The following is a 22,443-nucleotide window of genomic DNA, read 5'->3' on the forward strand; positions in this document are numbered from 1 at the left end:
AGGTCACGGTGCCTGAGGACTGCTAGTCCACAGAGGCATATTCTGTGAGGAGGAAATGTTATTCCTCCTCTTAATCATAGGGTCCTCATGCCAACAATTGTGTGTCACCCGACGGCAGTAACAAATTGTCTTCCTGAAGGGTCATCTTTCATTTTACCCAGAGTGCCAAAAGTGAGTACAATTAGCCCCATTTTACAGATGAGACTATCACACAGGGAAATGACATAGACCACCCATGGCTCCATGAGTCCTGAGCTGCTTCAGGCCTCGAGAGCCTTAGGATCCAGGAAGAACAGGGTCAGAGCCTGAGCCCTGGTCTCCTGGCCGCCTCCCCTTCCCCTACAGTAGCTGTGGGTTTGGCTAGCCTGGAAATTGTTCACAAACCTACTCTTACCATGGATTTTCCTAACTCTTTCTTGCAAGTGCTAAATTCTTAAGGGAATCCAAAGGAAAGGTTTCCTATAGCTCTTCTTCTGAGTTCCTAGAAAAGAGACCAAAACAAGCCCCCAAAACTTAGTTTCAAAAACCCTCCAGTCTTGTGGGCCTCTCCTGATGAAGCGCAATGATGGGGCCTTAGGGGCGTCTGCCTCAGGTCTGCTAGGGCCTTGGTGAGGGCATCCTCGAGGGTAAAGGTACCCGAAGAAGTGCCCACCATGAGGCCAGCCAGGCAGCACTGCAGTTCTCTTCCTAGCTATAAAATACACTCCCTGGCCAGCCTCAGAGCTGCTGGAAGCAAGTCTTTCAGGAAGTTATGTTGAACCTAGAGCCGAAATCACCCTGCTTGCACCCCGTCCCAGCCATGACGGCAGATACTGGCTGGCTGTTTTCAGTTCCTCCTTGGGAACCTCCAACGTCTTCACCCTCATGTGTCTGTCCTTCCAGTTACAGTCAGGAGAGGCCACCAGTCCCCTGGTCATTCATGGTTCTGCGCGTGTGAGTTTATTTCTGCTGGGCGGGCAGAGTGAGAGGGATCAGGGCAAAAGCACGTGGTTAGCTTCCTGATGTGCCACCCTTTAATGTTCCCATCAGATGGTAATAGCTCTGGATTAATTCTCTTTCTACACACTCCTTCATTAGGAGCATGGTCTTTAGCCTAGGAAGGGATGGAATATACATGCTTTTTAGGGAGTTCAGAGCTCAGGACAGGTGAATTGAGAGCAGAGAGCTCGTAGCTGCCTGGCTTTGTACCTCGTGCCAGAGTGCTTCCGAGAACCCCCAGTGATCAAGAAACCACTTTTGCAGTGTTTGAGGGACCTGGAGTAAAGGACAAATGCCAAGAGGCCAGAGACCAGCAGTGTCATCCCAGGTTTCCTAAGTGCAGAAAGGGTGAATTCCGGAAATCACAGTGTTCCAGGTGTCAGTCCCAGGCCAAATACGGAGTGCTTTGGAGACAGACCATTTTAGAACCTCACAGAAACAAACTGGGATCCATCTAACATAGCAGACCACAACTTCTACTCCAGATCGCTGAATGTGCTGCTTGGTTTGTTTCTTGGTGTAGGATTGCTGAGCTTGATGAATTAGCATGTCTTTCTTTTATCAAGACATTTGACAAAATGAGTGGCTCTTTTCCTGAGTGTGATGGGGAGAATCAGACAGGATGGAGCTACCCTGAGGGGAAGCATCCCCTGAATACATTGTGACTGTGAATCTGGTCTGAGTCTGTCTAGGGGGTATGTACTTGTTTTTAATCAGCAACTTTGTTAACAATATAAAAAGGCATACTTTCACATTTGGCAGGGTTAGCCTTGGGAAAAAGCTAACCAGCTGACATATCAGGCCATGCATTGACATTTTGAAGCACCCCAACAAACCAAAATAGTGGGGTTCAAACTAAAAAGCTGAATTTATTTTTTATGACTCTATGCTAATTATAAAAGTAATGCATATACATTTTGTCAAGCGATAATACAGGAAGGTATGGAGAAGAAAATTAAAATGCTTCCTGATACTGATTCCCAGAGAAGACCGTGGTCTTTCTTTGCAGTGTTGTTTGTTTGTTTGTTTTCTTTTCTTTCTTTCCTTTTTTGACACAAGGTCTCACCCTGTCACTCAGGCTGGAGTGCACTGGCACAAACACAGCTCACTGCAGCCTCAACCTCCTGGGCCCAGGTGATCTTCCCACCTCAGCCTCCTGTGTAGTTGGGACTACAGGTGCACACCACCACACCTGGATAATTTTTAAATTTTTTGTAGAGATGGGATCTCACTTTGTTGCCCAGGCTGGTCTGCATTGTTGCTTCTATGCTCATAGTAAGTATCCAGTCAATGTTAGTTTCTTTCCTGTATCCTGCTTAGAAAGGCCAGGAAGGGAAAGGGCCTTCAGCTTCCTCCTGATCTGTGCTGCCCCAAGGCGGTGCTCTCTGGCACCTGTGGGTTCTAGAGGCAAGTCACTTGCTTCTCTGCCTGGAACTGATGGGATGCTTGTGAGGCCGCCCTGCTGGGCTCTTGGTAGGAAAGGCACACAGCACCCCTCCCTGTTCTGTGTTACCTGTCACTGTGAGTGATGAGCGACCTGGAGATGCCATGGGCCCTACTCCTTTACCCTGTTGCCAGCGCTCCCGCCACTCACTTCCCACCTCAGCCTCCCCCGTCTCCCCATTGTCTTCCTTCCCTTTGTCTCCCAGCGACAGCCCATTAGAAACCCTCCACAGACACTTCAGTGGCCTCTCCAACTGATGCCTAAGTTGTCACTAAATACATGAGCCTGAGGCAGCCACAGTGCTAGGCCCTTCATATGGGTGATCTCCATCCCGCCGCAGGCCACACTGTCCCCCAGGAGCTGGGCTGGGCCTCCTAGGCAGGACAGGCTGAGTGTGAGCAGAGGGCTCTGAGAGGGGCGTTTGTAGCACTGCCAGTGACAGAGCCTGGGCCCAAAGCCAGGAGCAGCCTCTCTTGCTAGCACTTGGCTTCCCCTTTGTAGCGAGGCTCCGTGCCTGACCTCCCTCTGGTCCTCACGGTGGGGCCTCACACGTAGCCCCAAGCCCAGTTTTCCCACCCTGCAGGCGACAGAGATGCTCTCTGCAAAGGGTGTGTCAGCAGGACACTGGCTGCTGCCACCCGTGGCACCTTTTGTTTTTCTGCAGCGTTCTGTATGAGAGAAGTCAGTGTGTGTGGCCATACTCATCTCCGCTTGTCACTGTTTTTTGTCTCTCTCTAGTAACTCCAGGCCTGCATTAGCAGGGGAAGGACAGGCTGCTGTGGGACCACCTGAATAGATATCATTTATGTGGGGATGTTCAGGGGGTGAAGGGGGGCATCCCAGAGAGGGGTGTTCCTGAGGAGCACCTTGTCTCTGCTAGGCCCGTGGACACCCATGCAGGTGCTGGGGATCCTGAGCACCCCCTGCCCTTCCTGTCCTCTGTGCTGCAGGGCCTGTTGGGGGCCACATGGCTCTACCCTTGCCCACCCCCTGACTCATCAACCCATTTTCCTTGGTAACAGGTCTGAGATGGGATGTTTTCTTTGCCATAACTCGCCTCCAGCAGGTGTCTGCACTGCCTTCCAGGAGCCGGGCTGTTTCTGGCAGCAGGTCCCCATCAGACTCAAGATTTTCTGCTGCCAACTTTTTTTTTAAGCTTTTAACTTTATTTTTGTCTTATTCTCAAAGCAATATATAACCTCTGTAGAAAACCTAGAAGGTACAGTAAAATATAAATGATCAAGGAAAGAAACTACCTATAATCCCATTATCCAGAGATAACCACTTTTTTTTTTTTTTTTTTACACTTTTTGGCATCATTCTTGCTATTGTCTTTCATTTATTTTTCCCCTTGTTTTTAACTTTTATTTTTAAAATGAATATACCATAAAATTGACCTTGTTTTTTAATCACATGTATAGATTTGTGTAACTATCATGCCACTAAGTGCCTTCATGCTGTCATTTTACTTTATTCATTCATTTATTTCTTTCTCTTTTTTTTCTTTTATTTTTTTAGAGATGGAGTCTCACTATGTTGCTCAGGCTGGCCTCAAACTCTTGGGCTTAAGTGATCCTTCCACTTCAGCCTCCTGAGTAGCTGGGACTACAGGCACAGGCCACCACATCTGGCTAATTTTTCGGATTTATTTTTGTAGAGATGGAGTCTCCCTGTGTTGCTCAGGCTGGTCTTGAACTCCTGGGCTCAAGTGATTCTCCTGCCTCGGCCTCCAAAGCAGTTGGGATTACAGGCATGAGCCACTGCACTTGCCCACTTGTGTTTTCTAATTACACAAATAATTTAAGAATAATATTAACAGTATTCTTGTTATCAGCAGTGCAAGGTTCAAGGGATACATAAGAGTACAGTGTAGACAGTGAAAATCCCTCACTTCCCACGCCGTGCCCCTTCTCAGGGCTGGTCACCACTCACAGTGGAGGATGGATCCTTCCTTCTCCTTCTGCAGTGCTTCTACCTAAACAACAGCGGTTGGGTTTTTTGTGTTTGTTTTTAACATAAATAGCACCACTTTCTATCCATTTTTCTGTGATTTGCTTTTTTTAACTTGTCAATAGGTCTTGAAGATATTTTCACGTAAACGTAGATATTGGCACCTAAATCTACCTCAATCTTTTTAACCATTGAATAGTATTTTATAATTTGGATATGCCAGAAATTTTAAACCATTCCCCTATTGATAGGTTTTGTATTTATCTCCAGTTTTTCACTATTCAAACAACATAGTGAGCATTGGTAAACATATATAATTGGGAACATGTATAAATATTTGTGATTAATTCCTAAAAGTGAATTTCCCTGGCCCTGGGGTAAGTAAGCTTGAGCTTTGGTAGATGCTACCAAATTGCCGTACAGAAAGGTTTTCCCAACCCCAGCATGTGACAGAGCCTTTGTCCTCGCAGCCATGGATACTATCTGCCTTTTATATTTCTGCTAAGCTGGGCAAAAGAGCAACTTGTCTGCAGCTATCTGACCTCTCGGGAAGCTGGATATCTTTTCATATGATAATCAGCTTTTCATGTTTCTTCCATGGACCACCTATTCATATGCTTTGCCCATTTTTCTGCTAGGTCTTTTTATTTATTTGTCTTTTTATTCTTGACCTAGAACTCTACAATTATAGATATTAATCTTTGTCTGTTTTCTGTGTTTTCCATGTTCCGACAGTCTATTTCTTGCTCTAACTTTGTTTATGGTGCCTTTCATTGTACAAAGCTTTACATCCTTTTTAGCTAAATAACAGCTATTATATTTATTGGTCACTGATCACACTTACTATGGATCAGGCGTTGTTCTAGTACTTTCCATATTTTAACTCATTTAGTCTTCATTAAAAAATTCTGTGAATTTGATGTCATGATTAATTATTCTCATTTTATAAGTAAGGAAGGGGAGACACCAAGAGGTCAAGAAACATTCCGAAGGTCGCATAGCCAAAAAGTGCAGCCAGGATGAAATCCCAGGCTGTCCCAGAGGCCACAGCCTAACACTGAACCATTCTGCAAGTCTGCCTTCTCCCATCCTGACCTCTGGGGTTTGTGGGTTTTTTAGGAAATTCTCCCTTAGGATATAAAAATAGTGCCCTATATTTTGTCATAATGTTTTTATTTTTTCATTTCTTTCTTTAATTCATCTCTATTTTTCATTGGTTTGTTGTGCCAGGTGGGAGGAAGGGATCTGATTTTCTTTCTTTCTTTTTTTTTTAGACAGGGTCTCACTCTGGTCACCCAGGCTGGAATACAGTGGCATGATCATAGCTCACTGCAATTTCAAACTCCTGGGTTCAAGTGATCCTCCTGCCTCAGCCTCCTAAGTAGCTAGGACTACAGGCACACACTACCAAGCCTGGCTAATGTTTTAAATTTTTTATAGCAGTGGAATTTCACTGTGTTGCCCAAGTTGGTCTCAAACTCCTGGCCTCAAGCAATCTTCCTGCCTTGACCTCCCAAAGTTCTAGGATTATAAGCATGAGCCATTGCATCTGGCCCTAATTTTATTTATTTAAGTCTTTCATATGCATCTTTTTCCTTTACATTTACCCCTTAACATTATCTTGTAGGCATTTTCATATGTTACTAAAAGTGTTTTTTTTGTACATGCTTTTTGTGGCCACATAATATTCCATTGTATAATATGATGACACTGTAAATTAGTTAACTAGCATCATAATATTGAAGGTTTGAGTTGTTGACCATATTTCCTATTATAAATCGTGCTGCAAAGAACATTTTAATGCATAAATATTTGTCTACATGTCAGATTATTTCCTTAGGATAGAAACCTGGAAGTAAAATTTTAAAAGCTTGTTTATCCACATTTTGCACGAACGTAAAGGAAAAAACAAACTCTTTGCATAAAAGGAGGGGCCATGTGATGAATAGAGGCATCTGTGAGTGTGTGAGTCTTCCCCAAGATGCCTGTAACTGTCAAGGAGTCCACTTTGGTGCTTATGCATTTGGAAGCCTTAAAAGAGCTCTGAGGTCTCTGTAGGCCCCTCCGTGTCCGTATTTCTGCTGGCATTTGTAGGAAACCCTCCCTCCCTGGCATGCCTCAAGCCAAATTCCAAGCAAGGCAGGAAGCAGGCTCTTCTAGAGGCCCAAGTACTACCCCAGTACCCTGGCTACCAGGGAGCTTTACAGATTAATCTAGTCCCCTGGGAAATTCTGGTTCCAGCATCCAGGAAAGCCCTATAGCTGGTCTGTAATAAAATCATAAGAATAATTGAATTTAATGAAATGCAGAGGAATCCGAGGGCTTGGGGTCGACAGGAGGCCAACATTCCCACAGCCAGAAAAGAGCATGATCAAGGAGCTGATGTGCAGACCTCTATGCCAGATCATGGAAATCAGAGTAAGTGCACTTACACAGATGATAAAAGCCCAACAAGGAAGTTTAGCAATAAAACTTAATGGCCCCTCAAATCACAATGAGGACACGGAATGCAGTGGGCCAGAGTCCCGCTCCCCGCGTGTAACCTTCCTCCTCCAGCTGTCCCACAGCCAGAGACATCATGAAGGCCAGGCCCAGGGGGCTGGTGCTCAGGTCATGGCCAGCTCTGTCCATCACCCGCGGCTCCCCAAGACAGGAGGGTGTCAGGGAGGGAGGTGTTTGCTCAGCCAGACCTTTCTCCTCCTCTGGGCCTGGCCAGGTTCCTCATCTTAAACTCTGTTTGCAGAAGTTTATTGCTTAGCCTTAGTGTCTTATTCAGGGTCAGAGGGAATTGATGCTAGAATTGAAAACCATAACGATATCAAGAGAATTCTAGGGTATGTATGGGAAACTTTAGAACAGCATCCTTAGATATTAGAGATTTGGGGAGACATTTTTCTCCTAGTGAGGTGCAGAGGAGGTGCAAAGATGGTAGTGGTAAGGGGAGGAGAGGGGATGTGCACAGTAAATGGCTTGGTTGCCAGTTTTGCTCATTAGAGGTGTTTAGTCATATTAACAACTATTTGAGTGCAAGCCATGACCCTTGCCCATAAAGAATTTAGTCCTGCCAAACCTTGTGTGCACAGGTGTAAACCTAACAACCTAACAAGTCATGAGGCTAAGTCATTCAGAAAGTGTGTGGAGCAGCGTGGGCAATATCAGGAATACAGTGGCCAACTAGACAAGATAGCTGAGCCCCTGCCTGCACATACGGAGCCTCCATTCCAGTTGAGGGGATGGGCAGGGAACAAGTGAGCAGATTACTTCAGCTGCTTTGAGTACAATTAAGAAAACAAAACAGGTTATTGGGAGAAAGCATGATAGCGTGAGGCGCCTTTGGGATAGGTGGTCAGGGAGGGTCTCCTAGAAGGTGAAATTTGAGTGGAAGCCTGAGTGGCTGATGTAAAGGGGTGAGCCGCACATGGGAAAGAACATGTTGCAGGGCCCTGGGGTAGAAATGAGCTTGGCGTGATTGCAGAAGAGAAGGAGAGCCAGAGGCTGCAGTAGGAGTGACCTGAGTTGAGGTTGAAGGTAGGCAGGACTCAGATTGTGTGGGGTCTGTAGCCATAGTAAGTTTGGATTTGAATCTACCTGTGATAGGAAGCCACTGGGAAGTTTTAAGCAAAGGGATTTGATATGATTGATGTTTTGAAAATATACCCCGGCTGCCCTTAAATAACAGAAGACAGCAGTATCACAGTCACAAAGCAACACAAAAAATTAAATGCCATAGAAATACCTGAATAAGAAGTATTTTGTAATTAGAAGAGAAACAGATCATTTGATGGGGCTACAGTGAACTGGGAAGACTCAAAGCAGGGGCCAGAACCAAGGCAGGATTGCGAAGGGTTGTCCAGGGTAGATGCTGCCTGTGGAGAGGTCCTATCCATCAGGGCAGGGGCTGGGAGGAAGAGGGGGCAGGTGGTGATGGCCCTGGGGGATTTGTCACTTTGTCTTCCAGAGCCACAATTTCTGGCACTGTAAAACGGACCTACTGAGCTGTGTCACGTGTCTGGTGGGGCTGCTGCAATGCAGTGTGGAAGCCCAGCACAGATTGCGAGTGCTTTCCTTATAGAGGTGGGGAATTCTGGGAGCTGAGGCCCAAGTTCAGGAGACAGCCACGTGTGTGAGCTGCAGAAACTGGTTTCCTGGTATCGACCTCAGCTGGCTTCCCATGTTTGTGGCAGACGTTGCAAGGTGGTCACTGCTTCTCTTCCCAGTGAGCCAGTTCTCAGACTCAGCCTCTGTCTCAGGCCCACTGCTGATGGAAGCTGGCAGGTGGAATGAAACCCGCTTGCCACCCTAGCAGGGCAGTGGCGTCAAAGACCTGGAGCCTGATAAAGGGATGAAGGAAACTCCCTACCAGCACACAGTGAATTCTCATCTTCAGGAGTCCTGCCACATCAGCTGGGTCACTTTCGAAAGAAACAGTGATTCTCAGTGAATGGCAATGGCTGGCTTTTCTTTGTCTTCCCTCCCCCAACTCCTACTGCAGTCCCACTGTCCACCTTGACCATGGGCCCTGCCAGCAGCTGGCCTGACAGCACCATCCATATCATGGAGGGTATGGCGAGAGTGGTCAAGGGAGCCTCTCTTCCCTACCTCTCCCAACTCCCATGGAGGCCACCCAGGGCCTCACACCTGTATTTCCTGAGGCCTCCCTGTGTGTCCTCCACTATGTGCTGCTGGGCTGAGTCAGTCTGTCTCAGGGCAGTGGACCTTTGAGGACTTTGCAGGGACCACTCGCGTCTCTCCAGAGCAGGTTGAACTCTCACTCACAGCTGCAGGCGAGTCTCTGAGCTTCCTTCTCCTGCAGTTTGTTCATGCAGGGTGAGCTCCTCACTCTGCCCCAGTCGGAGGAGGTCAGCCTGAGAGCAGGAGAATGAGGGGCCCACCTTGGACAGGTGTAGGGAGCAGCAGCCTGGGGGTGCCCCAGGGGCAGGGAGATCCCTTTAAGAGCTATAGAATTTTTTCATCCTGACCATGGCCCCAAAGGATGGTTTACTCCACTCTATTTTAGTGAAAAGCAAAAAAATAATTTTTAATCTTAATATACCTCATATTAAGTCAGTAGTCCATGTTCTTCCACTTCCCCTCCCAATGGAAAGTGATTGGCTTGGAGTCTGGTGGCCTCCCTTTGTCCTGGCTCCTAACCCCAGTTCTGAGGATCCTGCTGGAATTATACATACGTGTGGAGTATATGTATCAGTGTGGGGAAGGAGAAGAGAGGGTTTTGTGACAGTTTCAAGAATGTGACTGCCCAGGAGGCTCAGACTCCTGCCCCAGCTCTCCCTGGTCCCTCTTGAAGTTCTTCCTCCTCTCACTGCTGAGGTGGGGGCCACTGCCTAGAGGGAGGGACCTGCCTGCTGTCCCCCATTGGATCACGGGCTGTATGTGTCCCATTGGGAGCAGGCTCAGAGAAATACAAATAGCACTGCATGCTTTTGTTTCAGGTGCATCCTATTAAATGGGCTTTTGTGGTTGCCCCTGGGAATCTGCATGTAATCGGTATGTAAAATTGTTTCTGTGGGGAAAACAGCCAACTTAACAAAACAACCCTTTTGTAACTGGATTATTTAGGCGACACATGGCTTGTGATGATGCTAATGTTCATTTCTGGAAAGTGATATTCTTGTCATTCAAAATAATGATGACCTTGATACCTCTACAGCTCATGATAGGGGGGATCCCAAGTGGGGTCTAGTCAGACTGTAAACTCCCAATGTCGTCTAACCCTGTGTGCATTTTTCTGGAAGAAGGGTTTACCACTTTGATCATGATCTCCATAGTGTCTGACTGCAGGGGACATTAAGAACATCTGCTGTGGAGAACCAGGCCAGGAACAGCCAAGCTGCCCTGCCCAGCCCAAGGGCAGCCTCTAGGGGGCTGAGCTCAGCAGTCCCAGAGAAGCCCTTAGGAGCACTTAGGAGCACAGCGGAGTTCTGCACTGCTGAATTGGGCATGGGGACATCCTTGTTTCTCTGAGGCTGCCTCTGCCCTCTTGATTGGGACCTCTGTCCTCTGCCTCTAACTTGCCCCCATGTGTCCTTTCATCTGCCACCTCCTGGAGGTCTTCTCAAGCCCCTGGTCACCCCAGGAGTTGTCTACTAATTATTTAATTAGGTCTCTTCATTGCTGACCAGTAAATATCATGTATCTATTAAATGATGATCCTTTTACTTCATGGGGAGGTAGAAGGTAAAAAAAATCCTCAAGTCCCACCTTTAGAGTCACCATCTGGGGCCAGGCATGGTGGCTCACGCCTGTAATCCCAGCACTTTGGGAGGCCGAGGCAGGTGGATCACGAGGTCAGGAGATCGAGACCATCCTGGCTAACACAGTGAAACCCCGTCTCTACTAAAAATACAAAAAACTAGCCAGGCGTGATGGCGGGCGCCTGTAGTCCCAGCTACTCGGGAGGCTGAGGCGGGAGAATTGCTTGAACCCAGGAGGCGGAGGTTGCAATAAGCTGAGATCGCGCCACTGTACGCCAGCCTGGGCGACAGACCGAGTCTCCATCTCAAAAAAAAAAAAAAAACAGAGTCACTGGTACCTAGAGCCCAGCGTGATGAGTGTGTAGTATGGGTGCAATATGTAATAAGGCTAAAAGCAGCTGCCGGCTCCCCCAGGGCTGCCAGGGCAGGTGAGGAGTGCTCTTCCTCTGGTTCATCCCTTGAAGACATCATGTGTGCCACTGTATTCCCCTCTGGACCAAAGACCATGGTCCTCTCTGTCATTATGCTGGAAGATTCTAAGGGCTAATGCCTTTTCTACCCTTTCTTCTGCATCATAGCCCAACAGGAGTAGGGAGCTTCCTAGATAGTGGCAGCAGAGATGCCTGTATACCCAGCAGTTCCTCCTCTTCTTGTTGTGGAGCCTCCCAGTTGAGGGTTAGCAGCGTCTCTCTTCTTGGATCCACCTGGGAAGAACAGACATGTTGGTGTGGCTCAGAACTGTAGTCACTCCCTTGGCTGCATTCCATGAGGGTCAGTGCCCTTGACCAAGTCATGTCTCCAGTGCTCTGTCCAGAGGAGGAGCTTGACAACACTGCCTGGGAGCTCGAGGATCGGTTTGGTTTTCTGTTATCAGTTAAGTGGGGAGTAGCACTCCAGGGTCCCTTGTCCCTGAGAGGGACAGGGTGAGGATGAGCTGAGGAAGCCAGGTACAGGCAGGAGTGGAGTGGAGAGATTAAGAATGAGACAGGTTCATGTCTCACCTGGAGCTGAGTTCTGCAGAAATGGCCTTGGAGGAGGAGACAGGAGCTTTCATCCCTGCCGTGTGCTCAGCTGGAGGCAGGAAAGCTGATTCCATAGCTCAGTGGGAGTTCTCCTCTGATTATACTGTTTGACTTTCTGTCTTCCTTTCTTCTTGTCTTTCTTTTTCCTAACAATCAGTAGTAGAATTACAGCGTTCTCAGCTCCCACACAGTTGCACACCCCTGAGAAGGTTGAGTCACGACCTATCATCCACTGATCCTGGTTAATGCATGGTTCCCCGCACAGCCGGGCTCACCTTCTGAGCAGCCTCCAGCCTGAGCCAGTCTGCAGACCCCTCACTTCCCAGTCCCTCCAGCATCAGAGGCCAGAAAGTACTCTTTCTATTAAAATGAAAACAATGTACAAATGTCGAGGTCTGTCATCTACACGAAGTGCTTAATTTCTTTTTAATGCATCAAATTTTATTATTTGTGACATCTTACTGTGTTCATGTGGCTGTAAGAAAAGGACGGAGCAGTTTCTATCCCAAGAAAATCCCATCATGTCATGTGGGGACAATTGGAATGTAATTATGTCCCATACTCATGCTTCTGTGAATTTTTATGCCCAGCTCAAGGCCTTAGACTGCCTTCTGTCCAGAGAAGATGATGATGGTGATCACAGCATAGTGCCACAACCTACACACTGCCTGCAGCTGGGGCCTCCCACCAGATCGGTTGGGTTTTCAACCCAGCTCTGTGTATATATACAGCTGTGTATATAGCCCTGGGCAGTCACCTGCCCTCTTGGTGCCTCAACTGTCTAATCCATAGAATGGAGATAATGTCAGTTTCTACTCTGTGGGGTGGTTATGAGGCTGTAAAGCACTGGTCAGTACCTGGCACACCAGGGCTACATACACGTTGCCCATATTCTTCATGTAGTTGTTTTATTTTTGTGTCTGGAGTACCTTCCCAATACCCCAACCCACTTCTGGTGGATTAAGCAAAATATTTCTTTTCTTTGAGCTGGTGCTGCTGCTGCTTTTCTCCCAGGTCCCCCCAGTGTCTGGGAACGGGGCTGAGTTGCCTTACACAGGCGGCGCAGGGGAGCATACTGAGGGCCTCTGTGCCATAAGCGTGGTTTCTCTTGATCTCTCCCCACAGGGTGTGGCCACTGTAAGAAAATGAAGCCAGAGTTTGAGAAGGCAGCAGAAGCCCTCCATGGAGAAGCGGATGTAAGCTTCCTTTCCTTCCCCTCACCGTTCTCTTTGAAAGAATCATTGACAGGTGGAATCATTATGACTTTGCCCTACAAGCCCTGCTGCATCTCCCCTGGTCCCTGGAGGCCAGCGGTGCCTCTGTGTGCCCAAGTAGAACACCTTAGACAGATGGGATCCTAGAGGAGGGCAGAAGGACTGTTGGGCCATGTTCCTGTGCCCGTCCGGGTGACCTCTACCTGCTCCCTCTCTTCTCTGGGACCCTGGCTAATGGGAACAGGTGCCAATCTACTCAACGTGGCTGGTGGGGCAGATTCAAAAGCCTCATCTCAGCTCCTAAATGAGAAATGGCCATGCCAGTGTTCAGTTGTTCCCTGGGATATGGGAGCCCGTTGGGCTAGCCACCCCAGTTAAATTCCGGCAGGTCCAGGATGGGCTGTGGGGGCAGTGTCTGGGCTCCTGTGTTCCACCAGCACCGCATCTGAGGCTGTAATGCATGGTTGGCCTTTCCCCCATCCCAGAGCTCTGGTGTCCTTGCAGCTGTCGATGCCACTGTCAACAAGGCCCTGGCAGAAAGATTCCACATCTCAGAGTTTCCTACATTGAAGTATTTTAAGAATGGAGAGAAATATGCAGTGCCCGTGCTCAGGACAAAGAAGAAGTTTCTCGAGTGGATGCAAAAGTAAGTGTTACAATCTCAATAGCACATCCTAACTGCCGGCTGGTGGCCCCTGGAGACCACCTTGAGGTGGTGAAGTAAACTTTATGGTCAATGTCCTGGGCTCAGGCCCACAGGAGTCAAGACGGATCTGACTTCCTCAACCCTAAAGCCACCCTTTATGTGCTGATCACGTGTCCTGATCAGCAGGTCACTGCTGGCAGTCCTTCTGGACGCAGCTTCATCGACACACTAAACCGTGTGTTGCTTTTTCTCTATCTCAGCCTCCTTAGGCCCAGGTCTCATTGTCTGCATTTTATTCCAGTCCCTTTGAATAAATGAAGGAGGCACAGCTCTTCATAGCCAGAGCTAGACTCATTTCGTCCAGGTTTACTAGTGGTTGGCCAGGCCTCCGGTAGTGTCCACGGGGCAGACTGTGGTGGTTTGCAGCTGAGGATAAAGATTTTGAAGAGCCCCCTCAGCCTGTGTATTAGTTTGCTAGTGTTGCCATAACAAAGTAACAGACCAGATCGCTCAACGATATAATATAACAGTATAACAGAAGTTTATTTTCTTACAATTTTGTTTTGTTTTTGTTTTGTTTTGTTTTGAGACAGTCTCACTCAGTCACCCAAGCTGAAGGCACAATCTCGGCTCACTGCAGCCTCCACCTCCCAGGTTCAAGCGATTCTCCTGCCTTAGCCTCCCAGGTAACTGGGATTACAGGCGCATGCCATCATGCCTGGCTAATTTTTTGTATTTTTAGTAGAGACAGGTTTCACCATGTTGCCCAGGCTGGTCTCGAACTCCTAAGCTCAAGTGATCCACCCGCCTCAGCCTCCCAAAGTGCCAGGATTACAGGCATGAGCCACTGTGTGCAGCCTATTTTCTTACAATTTTGGAGGCTAGAAATCAGAGATCAAGATGTTGGCAGGGTTGGTTTCTTCTGAGGCCCCTCCCCTTGGCCATCTGCCTGTGACTTTCCATGGCCACCCCTCTATATGTATCTGTGACCTAATCTGCTCTTCTTATAAGGACACCAGTCGTGTTGGATGAGAGCACACCCTAATGACCTCATCTTAACTGAATTATCCCTTTAAAGGGATAATTTATCTCTAGATATAGTCACATTCTGAGATAATGGGGGTTAGGACCTCAACATATGAATTACAGGGGGACACAGTTGAACCTATATGGTCTGAGCTACTTTGTTAGGACATTGGTCAGATATGAGGTGTTTATTTAAAGCACAGACTCTGAGACTCTGATTCAAGAGGTGTGAATAGGTACCTCAGCCATGGTGTTCTGAGAAACACCAGCTTGTGGAATGGCAGCAAAGTTGCCACTAGATTCAGGGGAGGCCTCTGGTAAGAGGTGAATGGACTGGTAAGATCCTGGCCTCAGCTTCTCCCACTTTGTCCTGCTCGTCCACTGGGAGGATTTGGAAAGTAGCCAGGCCTTTGCCTTAGGGACCAGAGGAAAATGATGGTTTGCCTCTGAAACGGACAAGGTGCTCACCCGTCAAGGCCTTCTAGCGTCTGAAGCAAGTGGCTTGTTCACACCCACTTTTCCAGCCTTGCTCTGGTGCCAGGGCTGGTTCACTGGAAAGGACTGGGTGGGGCGGGGGATCTGGCCAGGTCCCTGTGATGCTTGGACTTGTGGTTAGAGAGCCGAGGGAATCCAGAGTGTCGATCATCACTAATCAGTGCTCCAGAGTCCTGGACACAAACAGCGAGCATTGAGGGGCCTCTGCCCTTTCTGTGTGCCGCTGCTGCTACTGAGAGCCTGGAAAGCACTCAGGCTAAGTGCTTTCAGGTTTAAGTACTTTCTGAAGCGTTTTTAGGTCAAGAGCATGGGCTTTGGAGTCTGAGAGACCTGGGCTCAGATCGTGACCTTGAGCCATTTCTTTGACGCCTCTAAGCCCCAGCTTCCCATCTGTAAGATGGACACAGTAATTTCCCCATAGACTTGTCTAGGGAATTAAATGATGAATTAAAAAGGGGAGTTGGGTTATAGAGAGGGGAGCAGGGGAGCAAAGGCTATTGCAAGGCCCTCGAGATCCATCCTTGCATGAGGCAGAGTGGAAGGACCCAGTGGACAGCAAGAGACTGAGAAACAATAATATTTATCCAACACCTGGCATTTATTAGAGCATCTAGGCTCTCAGTAAATATCAGTTCCTTGACTGAGTAGATGCTTTACATATATTCTGTGCTCTTCATAAAGATCCTATTGTCCTCATTTAACAGAAAAGAAAATGGAGACTCAGAGGGGTTTAGTAACTTACCTAAGGTTGCACAGCTGGTAAGGTTGCACAGCTGGACTTGAACTCAGGCCCGCCTCACTCCTTGGCCCATGCTCTCCACCAGAACAAAGGCTGAGAAGCAGAAAATAATGAACGATAATGTAGGGTCCTAGAGGGGGCAGGAAGGAGGGGCCTGGGAGCCCAAGTGGAGGTGGCTCTATGCCCTTGTCAAGGAGTTCATGGCCCACAACTGGGGGGCTGCCCTGCCCTAAAATGGGGTCAAGTCTTCCGTATTTTACAAAATGGCTCCTTAATGGGCTCCTCAGAGGGAATCAGGGAAGATCTTTGCTGGTGGCACACATTTGTTTGCATTTAAACTATGGTTTTAAAATGAAATTTTAGAAGGATTGTAGTGGTTTCTTCATGCATGTTCCCCTGAGTGGTTGGGACATTGAGGGTGGACTTCCTTGCCCATCTAAAAATCTCTCCTCATGGCTGCCTCCCCCTCCCCTGGCTTCTTGCAGCCCTGAGGCCCCCCCGCCGCCAGAGCCCACGTGGGAAGAGCAGCAGACAAGCGTGTTGCACCTGGTGGGGGACAACTTCCGGGAGACCCTGAAGAAGAAGAAACACACCTTGGTCATGTTCTACGCCCCTTGTAAGTAGCTTGGGTGCTCACTGAGTGGCACGGCAAGAGGTGTTTGGCCCCACCAAACCAAGAAGACCTGCACACCCACCCCAGGGACCAAGGCAGCTATGAACCAGGCTCTCCAATTTTATTCCAGGCTGAGAGGCCCTTCAAATCCAGGGCCTCCTTTTGTCAGCCTTGTTGGACTCTCCTTCCTTTGGGGCAGCCTTTCTCATGTCCTAAATCCCTCTGCCTCTGTGCTGGTTCCCTCTTGTCCCTGGGCTTCTCCATGCCTCTGTCCCCTACTTGCACACTTACCACCCCTCAGCTGCCTCCACCCCCTCGTCCTCCTCCAGACACTTGGAACCCCCTCTCCCTGCCCTTCCAAATGGCTCTGGAGCCGTGGCATAGGCACAGCCACATTCACTCCTGAGCTCCTGTGCTGTTCTCGTTTTAATAAGAGCTTAAGCTGAAGAAGTGACACGTCTGCCGACACTGACGTCTGTGACCTCGGGTTTCTGTGTATTCCCATTTTGAAGTTGTTAATTGATACTTACAATGAAAGGTTCTTAGAATTTCCCACTCTCTGCTGCCCTTCTCTCTCTCCCCCAGGTTACAAGTCAGCTTAATGGAGTGAGGATAATAAAAGCTGCGGTCTACAGAGAAGCCAGGCAGCTCAATCTAGCCATAAACCCGCTCAGTTGTAGCCGGCCCTCCTGTTGGCTCCCCCTGCCCCCACCTTTCAAGTGTCAGTAATCCATGGAGTCTCTGTGATCTCAGGGTCTGAGAGGGGCCACCACAGCCTCAGCCCCCTCCCTGAGGCAGCCTCCTTGCCCATTTCTTTCTGCCTTTCCTTCTCAGAGTGGGACTTGTCCTCTCCCAGTCCATTAGGGAGCTTCCGGCTGTCCTCTTCAGTCTATACAGTGTGCCCAGAAGCCTGAAAATTTTCGGGAGCTGACGTCTTCCTTCTGGCGGACTGAGCCTTGCCCAAGGCCATGGGGCAAGTTAGTGGCAGTCCCCTCCCGCAGCCTGGGTGGCTCTCTCTCTGTCACAGGCACAGTCCAGAGAGTGAGAGTGTTTTCAGGCGCAAGTGAGAACCTGGCTGCAGGATTGGGATCCCTTGACCAGCCCTGAGGTGAACTTTACAAAGTCCAGATGAAATACTTTCCCCCAGACCTCTGGACCAGAGCCACAGTGCTTCCTCTGCCTCTCTTCAGCTCCTCCCTGACTGAGGGCCTTCAGAGCAGACATAAGCCCTCCGCTACCCTTGACCCTGGCTGCTGGGGCAGACAGGTGCTTGAATCCCCAGGGAATCTGGGAGAGACTCTTACCCCTTTGGGCTGCCAAAGATCTACAACTCCTTCCTTCCTCCTTCCTTCCTTCTGTCCTTCTTCCTTCCTTCCTTCCTTCCTTCCTTCCTTCCTCCCTCCCTCCCTTCCTTCCTTCCTTCCTTACTTCGTCCTTCCTTCCTTAGTCCTTCCTTCCTTCCTCCTTCCTTCCTTCCTCCTTCCTCCTTCCTTCCTTCCTCCTTCCTTCCTCCTTCCTTCCTTCCTTCCTGCCTTCCTTCCTACCTGCCTTCCTTCCTTCTTTCCTTTCTTCCTTCCTTCCTTTCCTCCTTCCTTCCTTCCTGCCTTCCTTCCTTCCTGCCTTCCTGCCTTCCTGCCTGCCTGCCTGCCTGCCTTCCATCTGTCCATCAGATATCAGCTCCGTGCTGTGCAGTGTCCAGGGCCCAGGGTACAAGGGAAGGAGACATGTCCCTGCCAGGCCTTGAGAGGCTCACTGTCTACCCTGACGAAACTCTAAACTCAATTCATCCGGGGCAGGGTCACTGAGTGACTCAACCTCTGGCAGAGGGCTTGCTCCTTAGAGTTTCTTCATCTCTCTTACTGTGTTTTTCTGTCCCTAAACCTTGCCCCAGGGACATACATCTTTATCAGTGGGTTACAGGGGAAAGACTCTCCAAGGTCAAAAATCTCTTTTGACTTTTTAATAATAAAAAATACTTATTTTTATATATAAATATAGCATATACTATACACTTTTTATATATGAAGGATCTAAACACTATAGAAATGTCAAATAGTAAAGTCAAATGCCTGATAGAGGTCTAAAGGAAAAGCAGCCTGCCGACACATTTCCTGCTCCCCTTCTAGCTGCCCCACCCCAACACCTTAGCTCCCCTCACATCTTTCCACCTCCCACATCCCTTCTCCCACCATGTCTGCCCCCACATCCTGTCTCCCCAGCTTCTGCATGGCTCTTCCTCCTGCTGTTTCTTTGCTCCTTTTATGCTGAATGATCTGGTCATGGTGACTGCCCTTCTTAGGCCAGTTTGGCGGAGTCTCTAGAACTGCAATTGTCCAGCCTGTCCTCAGTCTTTGTTCCTCTTTCCCCTCTCTGAGAGGCTTCTTTGGTTTTCTGCTACACAAAGGCAGTGCCTTTTTTTTTTTTTTTTAAGCCCACATTAAAAAAAAAAAAAAAATCATCCACATCTGGCCCTCCTGACACCTCTTGGAAGCATCTTCATGCACTTTCTGAAACAGCCCTTCCTCCCATTCTTCACTGGCCCCGCTCTTTCTTTTGGATAATGAGAAAATTAGATGCAACAGAAGTCCATTAATCTGAGGCCTAGATATTTTAAATTCATGGTAACAGGAATTTACACTAGGCTCAGTTACCTTTAGACTTTCAATGAACAAAGAGGTTAAAAAGGAAAAATTAATAGTCAAACCAGATTTTCAGGAAGGGGTGGTTATTTTCAGCCAGACTAATGCTATTATGGGCTATTATTATACGTCACACACAAGGGGCCTGCAGCTGCCTGCAGGAGCTGTCTGTGACGTACCTTGTTAACCAGTAGATTGCGCTCTTTAAGTGTTTTGAAAATTTTATAACATCATCCCTTTATAGTGTGACATTTTCATGAATTTGAGCTATTTTTCTTTCTGTTATGTCAAATTAGTGAAGTGTTACTTGTAATTGCCATTTTAGGCTATTAAAGCAGCCAGTCTCTGCCGTGAGCTAGGCTATGCTAGACACATTGCTAAGCCGTGCTTGTCTCATTTCTGATATAACCCATCACTGGCCCAGGTCTCTTCTGCTCCTTCTGCATGAGACTTGGTAAATCCCTCTACACCCCCACCCCCCGTCACCCCCCACAATGCTCTAGGCCAGCTGCCAGCCAGGCCATGTGGGTGGTCCTGCTCATCTCAGGACTGGCTCAAGGACTAAATTCAGATTAAACTTGTAGCTTAGCCTTAATTTGGTTTCACAAAACCCTTTGAAATGCCAGTCATTATTATCTTATTTTAAGAAGGAGAAAGTAGATGAGCAGAGCCGTTTCTGTTCCCACCGTGGCATCTCTGCCTTCCCGAGGCAGAGGTAGGCCGGCTGACACAGGAGGTGTAGGCTGGAGCCTCCCCTTGCTCAGGGAAACCCTCCCCTCAGAGCCCTGCTGCGCCCTGGGCAGTTCTGTTCACCAGTGACTGGGAAAGGGCTGAGAGAGGAGGGGGGTTTGGGTTCTGATCTGTTAGTGCTGAGGGAAGGGTTGGGTCAGCCTGCAGCTTCCTGGGCTCACCAGGACAGGAGGAGAAAGTGGCCCCCACAGAGGTCCCTACCCTGCTTCTGAGACACTGAGGTCAGAGTTGGGGCTCAGGGTGATGCCCGGAACAAGAGACAGATGTTGGAGTTAGGGGGCCCCGCATAGCTCAAAGGCCTTAGGCTGCTCTGACAAGCTTTCTCCCTGGGACAGAGAGTGTCAAGGGATCTGAGGACTGCCTGGTGACATCCTGTAGCTTCTCTCCCTCTTACCCCGACCATGGCCTTCCGGTTCCTGGGTTCGAGGTTCTGGTTATTGTAGAGCAGAGGATAGACGGAGACCTGGGGACCAGGGCCTGGTTTGGCTGCTCATAGTCTAGGCTGGCTGGGAGTTGCTAGGAATACAGAAGTTAGCAGCAAAGCATGAGTAGTGGGTGCCCTGAAATCCTCCCAGCCTGCATTTCCCAGTGCCACTTCCTCTCAGTCAGGAAATGGAGAGATTTGCTATTGTCCCTGGAGCAAGAGAAGATTGTAGCAGGCTCTGAGAATTCCGTGTCTTCCTCTTTAAGCCCAAAGCTCCCTCTGCCCCCAAGATTAGACTCTTCCTCGTCCTCTGTGGAAGGAGCAGAACTATACTACAGTGACCATCGCCCCCCAGCCTGGCAGGAGCATATGATGCTTGTGACAGGGACTCCTACCAATCCCCCCACCAATAGATCAGACATGGGCGGGAGGTGTTTAGACTGGCAAGGTTGATAAAAGACAGTGTGGCAGGCTGGGCTGGGGCTCCTGGAGAGCCCTCTCTGGAGCTTTCAGGAAGGGCCCCTGGCCCTGCAGCCTCCCTGCACATGCATCACTGTCCTGTGTGCTCTCTTCCCCTCTCACACAGGGTGCCCACACTGTAAGAAGGTCATTCCGCACTTCACTGCTGCTGCTGATGCCTTCAAAGATGACCGAAAGGTAAGGATAGCCCTCTTCATCTCCTGATCTGCCTCCAGCTAATTCCTACACCTTCCTCCTTGTCATTCAAGTCCCTTCCCCAAACAGGGGCAGGTCAGCTAAGACCTGTAAGCAGGGAATTCCTTGGGAACCAGGACGTTCTCTTTATAAGGAAGATACAGCAGGCTGGATTTATGCTGCAAAATCAACTAAAAGGGATACGCTAAACATTCCAGCACTTACTTGGAGAAGAGGGATGGTTAAAAGGGTCATCTGTTTACTTTTTTAGTGCTTGAACATTTTTACTGTAGGATTATCATCATGCATTACTTATATAATTAAAAATACAAATTTAAAAATCCAACAAAAGTCAACTGGAGGATGCCACGGTGGAGGAGAGCAAGGCTATGTCAGTGGAGCCTCGCCCTGCCTAAGTGAAAGGCTCCTGCAGCTGCCGACTGATGAAGCATAAAATTAACAAGCTAGAGCTGCAGATTGGATTAGAGTGCAGGGCCGCCAGGTGCGTCCCCCAGGCACATCCCCACCCGAGGCAGCTGGTGCAGTGGGAGCTGCTGCTGGGAGAGGGCTTGTGGGACAGGGAAATACCCCTGAATTTGGGGACGTGTGATTGACTGCCAGGCTTTGAGTTCCCTTCTCATCCATGCCAGGCAGTGCTGATGCAGAAGACTGCAAAGATTCCTCCCAACCCTGAAACTCAGTCGTGGGAATCTCTGCCCTAACAGGCCCTAGAAGCTGGCAGTCATGTGGGATCCGCATTCACACACACCCAAACCCAGAGTCACACGTGGGTTTACTTACTTTCCTGGGTGGAATCCCAGGTGGGGCGAGGGCAGGCTGGAAGGAACCAAGGCCAGACACAAGCTGAGCAGAGAGTCCCGGATGGTAAACAGGCCAAGCAGGCCTAGATGGAGGTTCAGCCAAGGCAGGGAAGGGGAGCTGGTATCAGTGGAACAGCACTCACAAGCAGAGACAGATGGCCATCCCAGGGCTGGGTGGGCAGGGCTTGCAGTTTTGATCGAGGCCAACAGGAGGTCAGGCCTGAAGGTACCATCCAGACCTTGTAGGAGCAGAGATACGGGTGCTGGGATCACCTTAACGGGCCCAGAGAGAGTGGCAGAGATGGGGTGATGAGAACTTTACAGGGACATAAAGCCAAAAGAAGCCAGGCTGGGGACAGGCCCATGTAGGGAGAGTAGGGACGAACTGGGGACCTGATTCCCACTTAGACCTAGAGCCCGGGATTCTCTCTGGAGTCAAGAGGTCCCGTTGTTACCCACAAGCCTTGGCTGCAGCTTTGAGGCACCCTCACTCCCACCAAAAGGGAGTACAACGACCAGAAGCATTTCCTCCTCTGCCTGCCCCTTTCCCTGCACTGAGGGGTGTGTGGCAGCGGAGGCTTCCTTCCCATGTCCATGTCCCTCATGGTCCCCACCCACTTGTGCACAGCACAGGGTGGTTGCTCCTGCTTGGGGGTCCCAGGATATCCAGCACGGCCTGGGCTGCCAGTCCACAGGACTGGAATAGGTGCCACTCCGCATCAACATCCATCACACCCCACCCAGAATGCTGGGTACTCTGGGCAGCAGGAGAAAGGCTGTGGTGTGCCATCTCCCTGTCCCAACGGCCACTCAGGT

At 49.1% G+C, this 22,443-nt stretch overlaps 1 protein-coding gene across 2 annotated transcripts in view; it reads left to right on the forward strand.

Moving 5' to 3' along the window:
- The window catches only part of PDIA5 (protein disulfide isomerase family A member 5), a 94,436-nt gene that overhangs the window by 66,565 nt on the left and 5,428 nt on the right, over positions 1–22,443 (forward strand). For both annotated transcript variants that reach the window (XM_030942101.1, XM_030942103.1), the window contains 4 exons: positions 12,732–12,802; positions 13,306–13,466; positions 16,212–16,342; positions 20,739–20,809. In XM_030942101.1, the coding sequence (XP_030797961.1) occupies positions 12,732–12,802; positions 13,306–13,466; positions 16,212–16,342; positions 20,739–20,809 (434 nt within the window). The remainder of the gene's footprint in view (positions 1–12,731; positions 12,803–13,305; positions 13,467–16,211; positions 16,343–20,738; positions 20,810–22,443) is intronic.

This window comes from Rhinopithecus roxellana, chromosome 1 (genome assembly GCF_007565055.1).
Source record: "Rhinopithecus roxellana isolate Shanxi Qingling chromosome 1, ASM756505v1, whole genome shotgun sequence".
Lineage (NCBI taxonomy): Eukaryota > Metazoa > Chordata > Mammalia > Primates > Cercopithecidae > Rhinopithecus > Rhinopithecus roxellana.